This window comes from Grammomys surdaster, unplaced genomic scaffold (genome assembly GCF_004785775.1).
Source record: "Grammomys surdaster isolate TR1022 unplaced genomic scaffold, NIH_TR_1.0 126158, whole genome shotgun sequence".
In the NCBI taxonomy this organism is placed as follows: domain Eukaryota; kingdom Metazoa; phylum Chordata; class Mammalia; order Rodentia; family Muridae; genus Grammomys; species Grammomys surdaster.
In genome coordinates this window covers 7,101,553-7,122,735 of record NW_021620966.1, presented here as the reverse complement: position 1 = coordinate 7,122,735, position 21,183 = coordinate 7,101,553, and the positions used below count along the sequence as shown (strand labels likewise).

The following is a 21,183-nucleotide window of genomic DNA, read 5'->3' as shown; positions in this document are numbered from 1 at the left end:
TCTTTGGTCCCTAGAAGCATTGATTCCTGAAAGAAAAGACGACCCTTCACTCAGAAGGCATGCTAGCTCTTGAAGATAGCATTTCTTGAAATTAATGAGGCAATACAAAAAGAAATATTCTTTTCTTACTTGTTAACAATTACTCATGTTTCTCTAGAAGTATATAGTACATTAGCCACCCATTCAGGCTGAGTCCTTCCTTAATGAACTGCAGTTATTCCCAATGTAAAGGCTTTTTCTGTAGTTTCAAATTTTTAGCAACCCAGAATAAAAACTTTCACTTGAATCTCAGCTACTATATTCTCTCAACTTTTTAAAGTCAACTATATATTTAGAAAATTATTAACATGTATGAAAGCAAAACATAATGATTCTGACACATAAATAAAATCCTTAAAATATATATGCTATATATCATATAATTAGAATTGGTAGGAAAAGAGCAAAAATAGCATATTCTCATTTGAAATATATATATAACACATACCTAAACATGCATATAAATATGTATATATAATATCCTTGAGTAATTAAAATTTTGAAATTGTGCCTTATATTACTATTACTTTTATTACTATCATTAAACACTATATCTTTAACAAGCAATAAATGTACACAAAAAATTTTTAGAAACAGCTATCCTTTCTACTCCAATGCTGATAATCTGATGTTCACTTCACTGGGTGTATCAACAATATGTGCATGATCAAATGATGAGACATTGCCTTTCTCCAAACTTAAAAAATTGAAATTTTAAAATGCATGCATTCTATCTGGTTTTCTTATACTGTCATACCAAGTACCTTGTTGCTAATCAAAACCCCAGCACATCATATTAATTTGACCATGGCATCAAGTCTGAGTTGTGTATAATAGAAACGCATATCAACATTATATAGTTTCATCCTACAAACTCAAAAAGTCTTTTACAATATTTAATGTTCCTTATGAGGAGGACTATTTAAAATGCTCCATTTTGTGCCTCCGTTTCCTCTTGAGTAAAATGCAAAAGGAGGACTGATTAGCATTTACTGCAAATTCGAACCCTAGAATTCTCAGGAGAGAAATTTTATCTAAGCACTTTTTATTCCTTTAAATAAGTCAGCCTGTTAAAAAATACTCTTGAACTCTTTTTTAAATTCACTATGACAAACAAACTGGAGCCTTAAGAAATTAACATGAGTAAAATCTGCCTTAGGGAAAAAATAGAGAATAAATTCTACCTGCCCAAACCAAAACTCAGTGGTGTTTACCTTGTTGTGTTTTAAGAATAATTCAAACAATGTTGCCCTTTGAATTTAGTCATGAGTTCAGGAAAATAAGGAATCAAAAAATTAAACAGTAAGCAATTTTGCTGCCTTTTTACATATATTTCTCATTTCTACTTATCTTGTTTCAAATTGTTGTAAATTACACGTTATGATACTAAACCAAATAGGCAGTGCATGAAAGAATCCTTGTTAACTAAATAAATACACAGCACCCCAACAAATCCTTGATAAATAATCCACTCATAAAAAGTTTCCACTTGTGGGCTCATACATTTTATTAAAAGACACAATATTAACTATCCTATCAAATACTGCGCTTATTAGCAAGAGCATACTTGCTATTTTAATTATTCTAACTAAAGAGCTACAAAGGCGATCAAGAGTTTCTCCCAGGTTGAATTAGCACACTCTGGAGCCAGCACCATTTCACCTGCTGATCCCGGGCACTCAAAACCAGCACTTCTGCAGCACTGGCTACTCACTTCTGGCAAGGCATTACAATGCCTCTTAGAACTTATCAACAGTTTACAAGATACATTTGCCTTAACGAGTAAAGACAGAAGGCCATTATAAGTAGGTATTATCGGTCACAGTATTAAGCTTTAGCCAGGTTTTTTTTGAGACTGAGATTTCAAACTTACACAATAAAGTATGTATTTTAACACAGGCATAGCTCAGCCACTGTAAATTTCACATACATCCCAGACCCTGTTTATAGTAAGTTATGGACTAATTATGCACACGGTTAATCCCTGAATTCCTGAGGTGAAGTATAGGCAAATATATCAAATATAAAAACAAAAGTTAATGTCAATGGATACCCATTAAATAACAGCGTTTCTCAAACGCCCCCATCTCTCCTTCTGTGTGTGTGTGTGTGTGTGTGTGTGTGTGTGTGTGTGTGTGTGAAATCATAGTAGACACTGGGTATTGAAGACTTTCAAGTTACTTTAGATTTTCAAAGTCAAATAATATGTGAAATCAACTTCACTAATCCATTTTCTCTCCCCCCCCCATTAAGCCAGTATAATACTAGAATAAGATCTCTGCATTTAGAAAGCCATGTTAAATTTCACTCAGCCCTTTAGCTACAATCTTAAATGGTAAAGACAAAGTTAGTTTCTCCTTCAGTGGTGACTGGGGATTTGAGAGGGTGTTTCCCTTTTAAGCATTTATTTACTATTATTTCTTTTATGAATTTTAATAGGTTTAAAAAATGAACGTGTACAAGATTGAATGAATAAAAAGTAGCTTTCTACTACACAGTGAGTACCTACCAACTTCATAAGAATAAACACCCAAATCTTGCCATGACGCTATTTAATGGCTTATATTACTTTCAAAATATTTCATTAGAAATAGTATGACCTTGTGCTTCAGTTTTCTCATACTCTTTAGTTTTATACAATAGGAAACATTATTTTGTGCAATGTATGTGATGTGCTTCTGAGCTGTTTGCTAAAAGTGTTTCAGGTGTGTTGTTAAGAATGCACATAGAAAATTAGAGCCTAAAAACATAGAAATTTGATTAACTTGAAACCCCAGTATGGAAAAGAAAAGATCTCGAGGCCAAAAAGGCATTCAAGTAACCTATATATGGATAATCACTGCAGAATGTCTCGGATTCTTTACTTTTAAAGAACTGTCACTAGAATATTCGTGTCTACACGTGTATATGGACAAGCTGGGATAAAACAGCAATCTATTCTTCTTTAGGCAAGTGACATTTTTCAGTATCACTAAGTAATAAACTTTCATTTGCTGTAGAAAACCAGCAGAGGGCAGAACTGCTGACCAAACTGCCCAACCTAACAGGCGATAGAATTCCAAAAAGTAAACTGTCAAGTTTTGAGGTAGTCTATTTTCAAAGATGCTTAAATTTATCCTTGAAGAAGTTGAAAATGAATCAACATAAGTAGCCTAGATCACTGCAAAACTCGAATTGAGCCCCACTGTGGCATAGGGTAACCAAAGCTCATCACAGGATGAATGAGAAGCTGCTGTTCATGGGCAGTGTGAAGTCACCAAGCATCAGAATCAAAGTTAGGGCTAGGCCTCCTGATGTGCTAACTCTGTTTAGGGAGCGCTGAGATGTGGGCAACAAGACCAAAGGCCAGGCTCAGGTTTCTACTAAACCTGTGCTTTCAGAGTTGAGTTGGCATTTCCAGCCCCCATTCTCTCCTCTCCTCCCTAGTCCCCAGCTTCTCTCTGCAGTCCTGACAAAGCTTGTTTTCTACTGTGAATTGCTCCGGCTCACCAACTCAAAGGGCTTTCTCCTGCCAGCCGAGTCTACAGCACCTAAGGGACCGCTGCAGCCAGATGCCTTTTCGGGAAAGGGCGGGGGCAGGGGAGGGAGGAGGCAGGCGGAGGGAGGAGTAAAGTCGCTCTCCCTCCTCCGGTACTGACAGGGCTACAGTCAGCTACACAGGTCTGGCCATTCAATGTTTGGTAGTGCCACGTAGGAACTTTTCCTTACCTTCCTCCTCCCATCCCAGGCCCCTTCCTCTTCCTCCCAGTCCCTAGTCGTCCACCCTCCACCCCATTTGCTTGGAGACTTTCATCACACTCCAAGGGAGTTGTATGTCCAACCTGCAAGAAGAAGCTGTTTGGGGGGAAAAGGGACGAGTGAGGATGAGGGGGTCATGGAGAGGAGAAGAGGGCTTATCATCAGGGCAAACTGCACCCCTTCGCCCGGAACAGTCTTGAACTCCACTTTTATCGTCTGTGAAATGTGTTCCACTGAGAAGCATTCCAAAATGCCACACACAAAGTGCTCTCAATCTTACAGCTTCGTCCTCCTGATTTCTCTTATATTTCCCCCAAAGTAAAAACAGCCCGTTTTTCACTTCCTTGCAGACAAAGAAGTTTATCACAGTTCACTTTACACTCTTTCTCTGTATTTTCTCCTCAGTTCACCCTTCAATAGATATCCCCTTTAGATCCCTAAGAAACCCAAAGAATGGTTCAAAGGACAGAGGACTCTGAGTAAAGACTGTTCTCGAAACAAAAGCTTTGTACCACTGCTTTCCTGATCAAGGTAATTTTTTTTTCCTTTTGCAAAGAAAATGAAAAGGGATGACCAGCTCTCTCTCTCTGCCTGCCTGCTGGGTGCTTGATAGATCTTTTAATCCTGCCACCTACCTCCTTGCCCATAACTGTCCCGCCTACATCCATCTCGCTGTCTCTCCAGTTCCCACTCTTAACCTAGTAGAAGCTACAATCTGGATTTTATTCACAAGAAGTGGGGAGAAGACAAGAGGGAAGGGTACAAAAAGAAGAAAGCCTGGTGACAACGTCCCACCTACCCAAACTTTTTTTTTTTTTCTCCTTACCTCCTCTGACCTCTCTGGCTTGGAAGAGAAAAGTCAAGGCGAGGGTTGAGATGGTGAGATCCCAGATCCACCGTTTCGTTTTCCACCTGGACCAGGGCTCCATCTCCAAGCCCGGCGCTCACAACTGTGAACCCACGAAATTGCCACAGCAGACCAACTTCGTCCCTTCCAAGGTGTCGCCTACGTTTGCTACACAGCCATCCGGAAGGGAGGGGGAGTAAAAAAAAGTCAAAGGGCTCTAATTTTTTTTTTTCAATTTGATGGTTTGCTTCCTTCCTGTCTCTCGCCCCCTCCTCTCCTTCTGGGGTGGCCCGCAGAAGTCTGCGACCCTGAGACCCGTCCTACGCCTGACCCTGCCTTCAGACTGAGAGCAGATGAAGGGTTTCAAGAAAAAAAGCTGAAAGCACTGAGCACCCCTAAAGACTTCATGCTGTGGGTGGGCTGGACAAGAGGCTCGCGCAGCCCCCTCCTCCGCCCACTCCCCCCGCCCCTCCCCCGTGTGCCCGCGAAACTGACAAGCCGACTGAAGCCCATACCCAATCACAGGCCTCCCCGCAGCCTTGAGCCCGCCCAGTCTCTCCCAGGAGGATCCAGACTTCGGGAGGCCCAGCCCACCAGCCACCCCGCATCTTCCTCCTCCTCCCCCTCCCCAAATCCCCGAAAAGAAATGGGAGGGAGTTAGGCGGGACCAGAGCTGGGCTCCTGCACTTTGGGAATGAAAGGAATTGCAGGACAGCCCCGGAGCACACGGGATGTTCGAGTAGCTTCTGTATTCAATAAAAATCAAGTACTCTACTTGCACCGGTCTGGGAGCCCCTCTTTCTTCGGAAGGGGGAGGGGAAAGAGGGGAGAAGGCCAGCTATAACTGGCCCCACGGCTGGAGTCCTGGATTGGCAGCGGTAACCTTATCCCTCTCCAAAACCCTTGCTTCCTAAGGCAGCCATGGAACCAGGAACCAGTGGGCTCTATGCTGCCTCCACCCAAAAGTATTTTACTAATATTTTCAACCAGAGACTAATGAAAGTGGCGTGAAAGAACTCTAAAGACCCAAATCCTCAACGTGTAGGTAAAATCTAGTTGGCGAGCTGAGAGTTAAGCATCTCAAATGTTCAAAGGCTGCTCAGAGCTCACTGAGGGGCTTGCCTGTGAGAAAAGGGGAGAAAGCAAGAACCCATAGCAGCAGAAACTAAGGGATCAGTCATTTGCTTTTCTAGCAAATCCTGATACTGGATGAAATGGGAAAGCAGGGAATAGAGAAGGACAGGGAAGCTGCCTCCAGAACTCTCCAAGCAGCAGAGCCCAGTTCTTTATGGCCCTGAGCCTTAGGGCTGAAAACTTGGGTCACTCCACAAGGAAAGCCTAAGAAGAGGGCCATGGTTCTAAGAAATCCATCTCCTCCTCAGTGTATCTCTCTTAAATCTACACATTAGAGTCACTGGTCAATTTTTCCCGAATTTAAATTACTCCATCATCTTGGTTGGTCTTTTCTGATTTTAATTATTTCTGAAACATGGTTTTTCAACAGTGAGTGCCATGTTCGGTGTCCAGCAATGGACAGAGGTAGGAAGTGTCGATCAGGGTACCAACATACATTAGCCACTCGATAGAGATGTTTTGAATGAATGCGTTTTATTTTCTATTTACACAGAGACTGGAAGCCAGGACCTATTGTGAGTATTTAAGTCATATCAACGCTTAAGGGCCTTCAGTTAAGCTTATCAAGCATGCATGGTCAATTCTTTATTTGACTCTAAGCTTTAAACCACAGGGTCTTTTTTAAATGATCCGTTAAAATATGACTAATTGGACTATATAAAATGTTTTCATATGGTTTAATAGTTGGCAAATTAGCTGGAATTGATAGACTCGGAAGTAGAATATATTAAAAGCAACTAGAAATATTTCTACATGAATGCCATTCTCAACACTAAAGAACCATTTCCTAACCATGAAGTTTTTTTGAGATCACATTTGAAACACAAACAAACAAACAAACAAAGCTATGTATTTCTTGTAAGGAGGCCAGTAGAGCTGCCATTTATAAAAGAAATAGGGCCAACTAGCTCTCCAAATCAACCTCATCTATTAACATATTTTACCAATATAGTTTACCAACATGTTGTATTTGAACCTGAAATGTTTAAACACAAATTAAAGATCTTGTGTTTGAAATATAAGTAATTCAATACATTTGTTATGCTTCATACTTTCAGATGGAAATTGTGTATGTATTTGTGGTTTCATTTATACTTGCCTTTCTGCTCAATTCTCCTTCCCTGTAAAAATCATTTTCTAGATCTTAACTTAAACATGAAACAGTGAAATGAATGCATATTAATTTAGGAATACTTACCAGTGAGCTGGCCAGTTACAGAGCTCACAGCAACATATCTAGTGTTCTAAATTCTTTCCCCCTCACTCTCCCGTGTATTGAGAGCTCTGTGGCATGATCCTATTCTAGGTGAGAAGGATTCAGGCAACTGCCTTCTGCTCATATCTCAGACCTCATTGCTTGTGAAAGGGTTCTTTCAGGCAAAATGTTTTTGAGTGAATAGAGTTATTGCTGTCTTATGCGTCTGTACTCTGTGGTCTAAATTCCTCTGGCCTTTACCCAACTAGGCATAACCTGGGGCTGAATTAATGCCTCTGGAAGGAAGCATACTGGAATCACAGTGAGGTGTAATTATGTCTAACCTCTCTAGTCTGTAGCTGACCGCCAGATGGTGTGTCTCCCAGAAACCTGCCCATGGGCTTTCAGATGAACTGACTGAAAGAATGGATAAAAGGAACAAACAGGGAGAAACCAAAAGAGTGATCCATCCAAGCTGCCTTCAGCTACACTCTGGGGAATGTCCAGTAGAGTTATTTCCTGGGTGACCTTTCAGCCTGACATTGCTAATTGTTTATACAAACATTCAAAACGTAATAGAATGTGACAGTTTCACTGATGCAAGGTCTTAGGTTTGAAGCATAGTTAGTAATATACTTTCATATTGTCACACTGAAAAAATGTTGAAGGCATGTTGTCAACTTTGTAGAGTAAATTCTGATATGCAAGTCTCATAAAAACCATGTAAAGCCAGATAAAGAATAACTTTCTCTACAACGATATTTAAATAATTTAATTGTATTGCCTTATAAGAGAACCAAGATAGCAATTTTAATTACTGATCAACAAGTCAAATAAAAAATTTGAATATCTTAGATACTCTTTAGAATCCATAGATTTTTATTAAAGGTTGGGGAAAACCCACGGCTCTTCCTTAATGTCCTCACAAATTCTTGGAATCAAGGAACCCCTGTTTCAGAGCCAAGGTTTCATGCACTGAGACCTCAATAACCACACAGACACTAAAGACACATTATCCAAGATCAGAGTCCTAGTGCAAACAGTGTTAGATCAGAAGTAGAAAGAGCTGATCAATAATCCTTAAATTATAATAGGTAGAACTAAGAGAAACAAGTAGATGCTACAAAAAATATGTCATCTTTTAAAATATGGCATTCATTCTCCTTTTCCAATGGTCCTGTGTTAAACTTGCTACTTTTCCTTCCTGTGACATTTGGGACAGAACCAAACACCTTGTGTATGGTATAAAGATTGTACTCCCAATGTATATCTCTATATCTGCTCTAACTTCCTAGTTTTAATAGATCAATAGGTATACACACACACACACACACACACACACACACACATCTAGAAAGAAATAAAAATTTTCAATTTTACTATATTTTTGATATATTAATTACTAACAGAAGACTAGAACTTTTCAGAAATATTTTTAAAGTGTTTTTAATCTTGTCTTTCCCTTACAAAATCTCATGGTTAGACCTTATACTCTTTTCTGGACTTCAGTTCATTTATTTTGAGAAAAGACTGAAAAGCAGTTTGACATTCACTTTATAAGTTTTCCTATTACATGAGTGGAAGAAATTAGTCTCTTTAAACGTGTAGTTAGTTCCTCTTCCCTCACAAATGGGTCATTGTCTTGTAGAAAGTGGGAGCTGAGAGAGGCCAGTGGTGATTATTTCTATAGCATAACCACACCCACAAGAACTCACAATGACAACTGAGTATTGAGTTTGTAATTTTACTATAAAATCATTCACAAAACTTCGAAGGAACTCAAATCTAGGCCAATTTCCATCAAAATTTTCCGATAAACACTTCACATTTGCAACATTCAATGAGCCAATTGAGAGAGATTGCAGCTCACACTGTCAGAAGGAGCCTAATGTAAAATCAAGGGTAAATGAACCCTCAAAATGCAAAGGGTTTGATTGTGTACAGTTACACACTTCAAGTCCTTAATATTTTTATTTTTTAAGCCCCTTTAGTGGGGCTGAAGATATGCTTCAGCACTTGCTCCTCTTCCAATGAACCAAAGTTCAGCTCTCAACACCATTATGAGGTGACTAAAACCAGCTGTAACTCCTACTACAGATCTGATTCCCTCTTGTGGCCTTTGTATCATACACACACATACACACACATACACACACATACACACATACACACACACACACACAAGCCATATACACACTGCATTCATTGAAAGGTAAGAAGAGTTCTATTTCCTAGTTTTTCAATCAACAATAGAAGGGAAGAAAAAAAAAAAAGAACTGACTCAGGCTAAAACTTTACTACTGGATATTTTGTAAACATTTTACAGAAAAATCTTTGTTGTTTGTGAGTAGGTTTGGGATTTAGGATGATCTTTGGGTAACATGGGAATTTGTGAGTGCTCAAATATACAATAAAACTTCTTACAAAATGACAGAACAGAAGCAACATCTCCACCATCAGAAGAAAAATACAGCATTTTAAATTTTTTGTTGACCTTTTAACTGTCATACCACACTATTGACCTAAAATGATAGTTTTCTACTTAAGGGTGGTCTGATTGAACTTGAGTATTGTTAGCTTCATTCCAGGGGCCATTCCTAATAAGGCTGATTAATGAAAGAATTTTAGCTTCATTAAATGGGATTATTTACCAGGTGTTTTGGATGAACCAAATGCACCATAGTATATTATATATGCATATGAAACTCTGAAAGAATAAAAATAAAACTTTAGGTGAAAATTTTATTCAAAAATAGACATATTTTAAAATCTTCATTTGGTATGCAGTGAAAACCTGGGCTATTTTTCTTTACCAGTATTTCATAACACAAACAACAAATGGAAGAAAATGTCAAATATATCACTGCACTTTCTAAAATTGGAAAGAAAATAATCCCCTCCTTCTGCCTCTGTCTTATTTTCACACATTGCCCAACAATGCCACTGGGCAGCACTCCTAACTTTTGTTTTAAAAAAATGTATTTTCAGACTACTATATGTAATTTGTTTCATCACTAGTACATAAATAAGATCACATATTAATACTTCTTAAACCTTAAAAATGTGCTCAGAGACCTGAAGAATCGCATGAAACAGTTTGTGAATAATATTCAATGGGTCTATTATGTTTATATGTCCTTCTTATATGTTTCCTAACAGATGCGACGTATGAGATTTAAGACAGGTAAATATGGTGAAAACTTGAAATCAATCTGATTCTTAAAACATCTGTATTGAATAACTTCAACTTAATTTGTTTTACAGCTCTTCTGTGCTTCAAAGTCCTACCAATAATATATCTTCTGCCAGTTCTAGTATGGTCAAATTAGTGCACATTCAAAGACTGGACAAACAATAGGGATTATTTCAAAAGATTTTACAATCTAATCTGCAAAGACTGGGAACCACATAAGGACATAAATATTTGCAAAGTAACATTTAATCTGAAAGATTTCTTTTAGCAAAAGCAAAACACATTTGTTCATATAAGAATAATATTTCTTTAAAAATCCTTAATGTTTTCTTTAGTCTTCATAACATCTTCATGAGGTAAGAAGATGGCAACTTAAGTGATTTCATTTTTAAGGTTAAGATCCGGGGCATTCAAAGTTCAAATTACGAATACAGAAACAAATGAAATATGTGAAACTCATTTGAATTTGTACAGTTCTGCTCTTGTTATTAATTCTGTCTTTTTAAAAGATGCATTTTTAGATATGGTTTATGTGTTACAGGTTAAATATTAAATAAATGAGAGTTTAATACTATCATTACTATAGTAAAGGGAAAATGTCAGAATCATTTAAAGTTTTAGTGTTATGTGTAAATATAATTGAACATTTATATCTTGGGACTGATGAAGTGTAACAGCAGGCAAAGGTACATGGTATCAAGTCTGACAACCTGAGTGTGATCCTCGGCAGAGAATTGACTTCTGTAACTTGTCCTTTGATCTGCCCACATGCTCCTTAGCAGGCTTATGTCCACATAACATACATACCGATAGCTATACACAATCAGTCAATCAATCATTATATCAAGTTTATTCATATTAATTAAAAAGACCACGAAGTTTTAAAGGCATCACAATGAGAAGAAAAGTTTTTGTGAGATCCTATCTTCTGTTTTCACTCATTTACAGGATTATAAAATTATTTCATGTGATTTGATAATAAATCACTGAAGTCAACTCTAGTTATTTAGTATATTTTAAGGAATATTTCATATGTTAAAAAGAAATATGATAACATTTAGTAAAATTAAAAACATTATCAAAATTAAAAGTACTGTGAACTCAGCTAAGCCACTGAATTTGAAGATATGACATCAAATGTTTCTAAACTATTTTCTTACATACTACAAACTCCATGAACAAAACCCTCACTTTAACTCCAGTGTCATCTCCATTTCTCATTTTTTGTCCTAATATTTTACTGGCATTTAAATAACTGTCCCTTTTGAAGATGTTCCATAATACACAAAAGAGCTCCTTTGATTTTTTTCACTATTGATCAAGAGAACTCTATCTTCTTATATAATAATCACTGCCTTGCTCTGTCTGAGGCTTGGCTTTGAACAATGGTACTCTAATACCTAAGTACTATGGGGATCCTGTCAACCCAGAGAGAAGACTAAACAGTTCAACTATCCACCTATGAAACAGAATTTGTTTTCTTCTTTTTTTCTCACACAAACCTTTATTTTCTGTCTTTGGATTTTACAAATCCTCTGAAGACTACAACTTGAGAGTTAGTTATGCATACTCTAACAGGATACCTATACCAATGTAAAACATTCACTGTTGGCATGAATCACCTTGTCTGCAAATTCTTGGTATACTAATTTTTACAGTCTGTGTGAGTCAAAAACGTGAGAGGTGGTATTGTGTTTCACGCTACACTTGAATAAAATAATCTACATAAGCACAGTGAGAAAACTCATTACCCAACAACATATGTGGACACATCATTTCAGGATGCCATATGCTTCTAAGACACATATAATTATCACAGCTAGTCCCAGACAGAGTCATGTGGAAACAGTACTTTTCAAAGTAGGACAATTGAGACAGTCTGACAGTTTGACATTGAATTGGTCAAAGCTTACTGTAATATTTAAGTATCAGAGCAGAAAAAGAATCAGGAATGTTAGTTCTGTCCATAAAGATACCTTAAAATCCAAATGTCCTCTGACCCAACATAAGGATTCTGTGTTGGTTATGTATATGTTCACCTGAACACCACCAGTAACCACTGCCACTTGCATTGGCCAGATTCCTCTTTGTTATTTGTACTTGACATATTGTAACTACATATTTGTAAACATTTTAATTTTAGGTTCAGAATGAAAAGAAGAATATATCAGTAGATTTCTATTAAGATTTCAAGCATTGTGTTACAAATAAAAAATGCTTACTTTGTTAACACAATATGTTTAAGGCAACATAGGAAGCAGTCTCATGAGTTATCTGGGTAGTATGGCATATATAAATATTTATATTGGCCTAAATCTTACAACCTTACTTATATCCAAGGGAGGAAAAGTTTAATACTGAATTAATTAACTACCAGGAAACAATTTCTTTCTGTAAGAAATCACAGTCGGAAGCAAATTTACAAGATTTTTTTTCTAGTGTGGTCTTAAATGGAACTTTGTTTGGAATTATAAGAAATGAATTTTAATAACCTGATAACCAAAATTATTTTAAATATATAACACATACACACACATACTTGAAAACAGCAAGTTCAAATAAATATCCAAATTAAAGTAAATACAATTCAAATATTTGGTAATGGATATATGGGGTTGGAATGAATATATAGAATGCAAATTTTATTTAGTTTCTGACTGCAGAATAGCAAAGATATATATTTTTCAGCTTGATTAATTTTCTATTAAACACTAGCTTTGAGTTCACAGAGACATTCACAAGGAATGTCTCTTAGTCATTAGTCTATATAGTATTAACACATGGGCATTTTTAACTTGCATTCCAGCTGTATTACTAAGACATTCTCCTGTGTCTTGACTTGAGAGAAGATTGTATTCCTCACAATCTCAGTGGTTAGGAAAAAAATAAAAGGGTATTTTTCAAGAAAAGCAATCAGTGTGAGAGAAAATTGCAGCTCTCCAGGGAAAATGCTAGGTCATGGTCAGAGCGATGGAAGAGAAGAGAGTGTGTGGGATCAGGAAGAAGAGCCTGGTAGCAGCATGTGCAAATAAGTTCTGGAAGAAGAGAAGCCCAGAGAGTGCCTTCGAAACACTGCTTGATGGCATTCATTTCTAAGTATATCATCCTCACTTTCAGGAGAAATACTTAGTTTTTGAAAAGTTTGTGTCCAAAAGAAATTGTGGGTTTTTTTGTGGAAAAGAAAGTGCTGACAAAGGTGTCTGAGAATGTACAAAAACTAAGTTAACTGTCCATTGCCATTCAGCTAGATAGGAATGACCCACTGTGTAAGGAAATTACAGATGTGGAAATACCAGTGTCCCCAACTATAAATGAAACACCATTAGCATCTTATGTCAATTATCTAAGAAACAAAACAACCCAACTTATAATTAAGTACTTCAACCACTTAAGCTAAATTCTCATGATGCTATACATCTGTTGGGTCTGTTGGACTGTGAGGGAACAGAAAACTAGGTCTGGATCATTCTTACGACAGCAATAACTTTGAGCTGGCTAGAGCTAACATATAAAAGATTAACTCATTCATGACTAGTGCCTCAGCTCAGGAAGCTAAAAATGCTGAATTCTGACTGGAATTTCTATAGCCAGCTAGCCAGTCATCCTGTTTGTTCAGGGCTTCAAGACAATGGATTTAGAACCATGAGGCATCTTAGAGACAGGCTCACATATGGTACAATCTCACCTCTGTTACATTATTCAGTCTAAAACCAATAATAAGGCAAGCTGTGGTTCATTGGAAGGAAAATATTAATGTATGCGTTCAGGTGTAGGAGGAATCACCAGTAGTTCTCTTGGGAAGTGATTTAGCACAGCCATCCTTCTGGCTACCTGTGCAAATTTTACCCACCCTGAGTCCTTCCCTTCCAATACTATTTAATTGTGTCTTTTATTCAATATAATATTACAAAGTTTGAGAATAATATATATACACAGATGGGGTTTGAAATGAACCTCTTTGTTTTAATTAGGGTTTTACTGTTGTGAACAGACACCATGACCATAGCAATTCTTATAAAGGAAAACATTTAATGGGGACTGACTTACACAGTTAAGAGATTTAGTTCATTATTCTCATGAAAGAAAGCATGATGTCATGAAGGCAGGCATGGTGCTGGAGAGGTAGCTGAAAGTTCTACATCTTGATCTACAGGTAGCAGAAAGTGACAGACATACTGGTCAGCCTTCACAGGTCACTGAGATCTCTAAGTCCATCCCACAGTGACATACTTTCTTCAACAATCTATTCCAAATAAACCTACATCTCCTTATAATGTCACTCCCTGTAATTCCATGGGGACCATTTTCTTTTGAAGCACCATTATACTTTTGTTCATCCAGAAAAGTATAAACTCAAAAGGCAAGCTATCTGTCCTCCACAGGACAATCTCATTCAAATAGAGGAAATCGCTAAATCATAGACATGTTGAAGTTCAGCCCTACTTTCAACACCTTCTTTTAATAAGAGTTTTCAAATGCTTTGACTCCCTTCTAGATAGGTTGTTAAGGCACTGTAATAAACTAAGCTAAAACTGACTAAAACTGATTTAAGGGGAGGTGTTTCTCTAGCCTATGGGTCACAGCTGATGACGGAGGAAATCATGGCATGATCCTTGAGGCAGGAACAGAAGCAGAGACTACATAGGAATGCTGCTTATTGGTTTCCTTTTTAAGCTCATCTATCTGTATTATACCTACTCAGGGATGGTGCTACCCACAGTGGGCTTGGCCCTCCCACTTTAATCATTAATCAAGAAAATTCAGACTTGCCTACAAGCCAATCCGATAAAGACAATTTCTCAATTGACATTCTCTTTTCCCAGGTGACCTAGTTTGTCTCAAATTAACAACCACAACAAAACACACTAAGTAGAGAAAGGGATCATGTAAAATAAAGGATGTCCTGAATTTTCCTGGTATCAAGAAGAATGTTCTAGGTACAATGAAAATTGCTTTTTGACCCAAACTGATGTGCACTTTATACTGACTGAATTATTTCTTTTATTTTTCTAATATCATTTATTTTATAGATCATCCTTTCAGGAATGCAAGTTGAGACAGAAGACAGGAGCTCCACAACCCTTCGCCCATTGTATTGTCCTATAACTATGCTCTACTTTGCCTTCTGTTGCTGTGTTAAAACACTGACAAAACCAACATGGAGGGAAAAGTGTTTACTTGTCTTAAATTCACTCCATCAAAATCTACCATTGAGGGAAGTCAGAACAGGAGCTCAAGTAGGAACCTGGAGGCACAGACAAAGCAGAGGTCATGGTGGAATATTACTTACTGGCTAGTTCTCATGGCATCCTCAATTTGATTTTGTACCCACTAAAGGGCTACCTGCCCAGAAAAGGTACCACCCACAATGGTTTGGGTTCTCCTACATCAATCATTAGTCTAGAAACTGTCCCAGTAGACTTGCCAGGAGGACAATCTGATGGAGACAATTCTCCAGCTGAGTCTCTAGCTTCTGATATGACTGAGTTTTTGTTTAAATGTCAAAAAGAAAGACTGAAAGAAAAGAAAATAAAGAGAAAAACTATTAGCAAAATATCTCATGATATCATTTATCATATATGAGTGGACATAAATTAAGTTCTATGAGTCACTCTGGAAAACAGTTGAACTCAGAAAAGTTGTGGGAACATGTGATTAATAGTCAATTATTAGGAAGAATTTCTAAGTAAATTCAGTTTGTAATTGAGGTAGGAATAGAAACAGGTGAGTTTTGGTAATTGTGCACACAGCCTGTGGGGTCTGATACTATTAAGTTGGTACCAGAAATGAGTTTAATTGTGGGATACCTATTTGATGTTTATTGACAGATTTACAGGTGTGTGTGTGTGTGTGTGTGTGTGTGTGTGTGTGTGTGTGTGTGTTGTGTGTTTGGTGTGTGTGTGTGTTTCATCTTTTTATTTTGGTTTTGGAGTTTGTATCTTTGTGTTTGGTGTGAGTGGGGTTGACAGCTTGGGATTCACAGTTCTGATGTTTCATGTGTTCATTCAAGTATGAAAGTAGATGACACTGTGGATTTACCTATATTGTTTATCTTTACACATAATGGTCTCTCTATTTTCCACTTCACAACATAGGGTACTCTTTCTCCACCTTCTCCCAACAATTTCCTTTCCATTGCTCTAAGTTTCATAATGCCTCGCTGTCCTTCCATCTCAGCTCAAGTGAATGTCAGATACTTTAGGTTTGTGTTACACAGCATCCCACTGTCAAATGCCAGTTATAATAAACCAATTACTGATCACAAAGGCAAGGGTGAAGACTATAAACTATATACAACATTTTCAGTCTCTTTTCTCCCCTTCATTTCTATCTTTGATGCCAGAAAGCAACAACTGCAAGGTATGGTAGCAATATAACAGGAACACTCATGTAACTCAGATGCCTTTCTCCTACTGTAGATTTCATATTAGGCTTGAGATGAATTCTCTTTCAAGTTTTAAAGTGGATAAAAGTCTATAGCTTTAATATTGCACAGGGCTAGGGTAACGATTACTGAAAAATGTGACATAACGTTATCAATATTTCTGAGACCTGTGAGTTGACAGTAGATTCTTCAATTTCAGAAGTAGGAAAAAAATAAATCTCACTTTATTATTGGTTTCAACCTTGTCTCTTACAAAAAGATAAGATTCATCACTGACATTATCCACATATACCCACACATAATGTTCTACATGGAAAGTTTAATTCGCATTTGTGTTATCTACGCAGATATTAGATTTATATCACAGTCATTTTGAAAAACACAACCAGAAATGGTAGTATGAAGAAAAAACAACATAACATTGGTCTGAAAGCTTTAAGATCCTTTTAGAAGAACAAAACTTTAAAGACATAATCAAAAGTGTTAACAGTGAATTTGTAGGCCCAGCAGGAAGGCTCACTGAGTGCAGGTGTTTATAGCACAAGTGTAATGACCCCAGTTCAATCCCCAGAACCTATTCAAACAAAGAAGAAGAAAACTCTACAAAGTTGTGTGCTGATCTCCACCCATGTTGTGCTGTGGCATGTGTGTGCCCCACATACATTAATAATAGTAATTTTAATATCAATCCTTTAAAACAGTATAAAATGGATTTATAGATATGTCTATAGCACAGACACACATAAAACAAAACGAATTAAAATAGACTTGTTTAAAATAGAAGAATGTAAAAAAGTTAAGCTAAATAATTTCAGGTATTAAATTCATGAAAAGTTTTTATAACAGAATTTTCTTTTATCATTTATGTTAATTTTAGATAAGTTTTAATATAGTTGATATTAAGTAATTATATAGCATTTTATTTATGTATCAATATATTATATGTAGGAAGATGACCATGCAAACATTACTAGATCCTATATAATTAACATATGTTGATATATTGTTTATTGTATTTACATATTAATATATATTAATGGTGCAGCAGAGATCCAAGGTGTTATCTTTATAAAATCACTCTATCACTGTCTCGAGCTAAAAGTTTTTCATATATTACGTGATAGAACAATAGATTACATACCATATTCTTATTGCTAAATCAATTTTATTTACTCTACTAAAGTTTATTTCTTGGTCAGATTTAATGTGATCTATGTGCTCCAAATGGTCTCATAGATCTAGCACTCCACAACCAGATGGAAGTCATCTAGGTGGCAAGGCAAAGTCATACCTACGGAGGTTATGGACCAGAGTCAAGAGGAATATTTGGCAGTTTGAAAGATAGCTAGCCTCAGAGTGTCATGAGTTTGTCAATAAAGGCTGTTGGGTTTCTTAGAAAGATGATATTATGCTGTCAGTCAGCATTGATCAGGACTCAGTTCGACATCCTGAGTATTGATAACTTTATATCCTGCACCCACATATAGCCTCCTTTTCAGTCACCACAATGCTCTCATTATACCCACTGTGTTAACCCTGGAGTAGCTAATTACAGATGCTAGCCTTAGTCTCATTTTTTCTGTTTATACTTTTTTTCTTCATAGTAGATACTCTCTTGCCCACAAAACAGATTTAAACTCCTTTCTTATTTCAGTAGTTCCAGACTCTTTGAGACAATCATTTCATAAAATTCTCAAGAAAATTTTTTTCACCCTGTTGATACTATAATACATTAAGAACTTCTAGACAGCATATCTTTGATCCACTATAGAGCCTTTTCTTGTCTCCTATCCAAAACTAAGAGAGCCTTTCAAATCACCAGTAGACTAGAACAGCATTCGTAGTATGGAAGGCACCTCCTGTTCAATATGTGTAACTTTTTTTCTTACTCTTAAAGGTATTTCAGCATATACTTGACATTCTGTGACATACTGATATGTAGTATCTCAATTTATATATTTTTATTCTTTATCTTGTGCATCATATGAATTTGTACCTTATCAAAACCTTCAGTATAGTTAGCTCCATAGTTATTTAGCTTGATATATTATCACTATTATGAGCCAGTGTAGTATTATGCAGAATATCCAGATAACATAGAATCCTCTTTTCCTTAAACTAGAAACAGGAGATACAGTAAAGTTTAAATACATACTCATTTATGAATGAATGGATAGTGTTCTTAGCTCTCTTACTAATAAGATGTAAAAGAAAGTCTCATGAGATCAATGGCTGCACCCACCTACCCAAGACCAAAGTCACAAAATGCCATATCTGGAGTAACAGATGGAGCAGGAAGTGAGTGTGCAAACTTTTCGCACATTTAATTGTATGCTTTGCTTTTAATGATAGTGTAATATTAACCACCTTGTACTGAAATATTGATTTGATTCTAAATCTTTCGAAGGTCTTAGTTCTGGAGTCTTGAACTATGTAGCTTAGTTAACCTACAGTAGCTACTATACTTCAGCATAGAAAATATAAATGAGTTCTGTTAAAGACTTGCTATATTCATTACAATTCTATATTCAAGGACAAAGTAAATGACTATGAGTAAGGCCCAAAGAAGGCAAGTCCAGGACTAGAGATGTATGTGCACTCTCTTGCCCCTTCATATTCCTACTCTTAAAGTTAATAGAAAGGAGACAGACTTAGATTTCCAAGATATTCCTCCCCATCACCATTTCTTGACATCTACTTTCCCTGCGTGGTTTTACATAGTCTTTTTTTCTGAGTACATGGCCTAGTTCTTTAATCAATTCAAATAAGATGAATGAGAACTTGCTCAATTCTGTAAACTGGCCAATTAATTATTGATAAAAGTTTGGCTAGTTTTTATGCCACATTCCCATCCATCTTTAGTTTTTATTTTAATTATAGATTATCAATAATCAAAATACAAATTCTCTAAGAATCATGATATAGCTATTCATTATTCTGCCATTTTGGAAATTAAAATGTTAGTGATTTTATCATGTTCTTTATACTTTTTCTATAGGAGTAACCCACTAAGTACAATTAGTGCCACTTGTGTGTGCATGGGGATACAGACATCCAGTGGTGCTAGGCAACCTACCATAGACCAAATCCCTGTATAGAAGCTATTTTCCATCTCTTACCCACAGCAACTGTAATTCTGTAAGTCAGACCTTCTGTATTTTTTAATAGTGGTTTTAAATGTGTCTAATGATGAAAATCATATGACTACTCTATTTTTGGATAATTAATAAGAATAAATTGCATGGAAATGTTATTAGTAGTAAGTATTTCTTTGACTAAATATTCTGGTTATAACTTCTTATAGTGTAGTTCATAACATTTATTCTCAAAAGATGACCAATATCTATTAAGCATGTAATATGTTTATGGTGAGTATAATTATCCTGCATGTTTAGAATAAACAAACCACTTCTGATCTGGAGATCAGAAGAAAACAGAAACCATTTCTTTCTTCTTTTTTTTTCCTTAATACAGAAATCCAAACATACTGTACAGTATTTTTGAACCTGAAAGGTGCAGATTGAAAAAAAAGTTTCCTATCACATTAATGATTATACATATCATTCACCTTTTCCAAAGACAACTGTTATAACTTTGATACTTTTTGCAAAAGCATAGGTGAGTCATTCATGAATATTTTTAGTTATAACATTTTGTAGCAGGTGAAAAGAATCTTCACTGCCTTTCTATAAATAAATAAAATGACCAATGCTCTAACCTGATCAGATGCTACTAATCCAAGCTTTTTGGGAGCTGATGTGGAAGTTCAGAAGTCAAGCTGAAACGGTTAAGAAATGCTCTTGTATGGGATGGAGAGATCTGTCTACACAAGGTTTCTATCTACACAAGGATTGTTAGCATTCAAGCACATAGTAGCTAGGCTTACAGCTACATTAATTTATTTAATATATGATGTATATATATTTAATATATAATGTATGCAACTTTCTCCCTTTGTTCCTTTCTTCTTCCAATGATAAGTATTCCCAATTATAGAACCAACACATAATACAAAAAGAAAACTATGGTTACTAAACATCATTGTCTGCAAAAGTGATGACTTTCTATATATATATTACTTCTTAGAATTATAACACAGACACATAGCTGAATTTGGCCTCCAGACTAGCATTACTTAAGAAATAGCTATATCAAGTGTCAGTGTGCCTTCTGCTTAGAAAATTGCACAATGGAAAAGGTCTGAATTACTAGATTTCCCTTTGGAAGGGATTTGAAGGATTACAAAGAAACAAAAGTACAATTTAGTCAGGATTTTAGCAATTGATCATTTATGTTGAGCAAGGTGCTCATGTCTTTTCAACTTACAGATCTGAATAACGAGACTTGTTTTATGCCATAATTTACCCAAATACAAGCAAAAATTCTAAATGTGTGTTTAAAGTCAAAATATTTCTCATTTCCCTAAGTTTTAATAATTCAATAGCAGCAAGGTTAATGAGCCTTTTCTAATGAACAACTGAAGTGTTACAGTACTGATCATTTTCTTTGTGATCAAGTTACACAACTACGTAACCTTTTCTCCTGTGTAAAACATTCAGAGCCGTTGCTCTATGACCAACAAAATGACTTGCTTCGTAACACCCATCTTCTCACTCCCAGAATCCCAGTGGACTACTGATGCTATTTTTCCT

At 36.3% G+C, this 21,183-nt stretch overlaps 1 protein-coding gene across 4 annotated transcripts in view; it reads right to left on the bottom strand.

The window, feature by feature from the left end:
• Positions 1–5,061, bottom strand: part of Col11a1 (collagen type XI alpha 1 chain) — a 198,833-nt gene extending 193,772 nt beyond the window's left edge. For 3 of the 4 annotated variants that reach the window (XM_028757395.1, XM_028757392.1, XM_028757394.1), the window contains exon 1: positions 4,604–5,012. In XM_028757395.1, coding sequence (XP_028613228.1) covers positions 4,604–4,706 — 103 coding nt within the window. In that variant the 5' untranslated portion in view covers positions 4,707–5,012. Of the gene's footprint in view, positions 1–4,603 lie in introns of all 4 variants that reach the window. The other variant, XM_028757393.1, reaches the window with a different exon arrangement.
• Between the last annotated feature and the right edge of the window lie 16,122 nt (positions 5,062–21,183).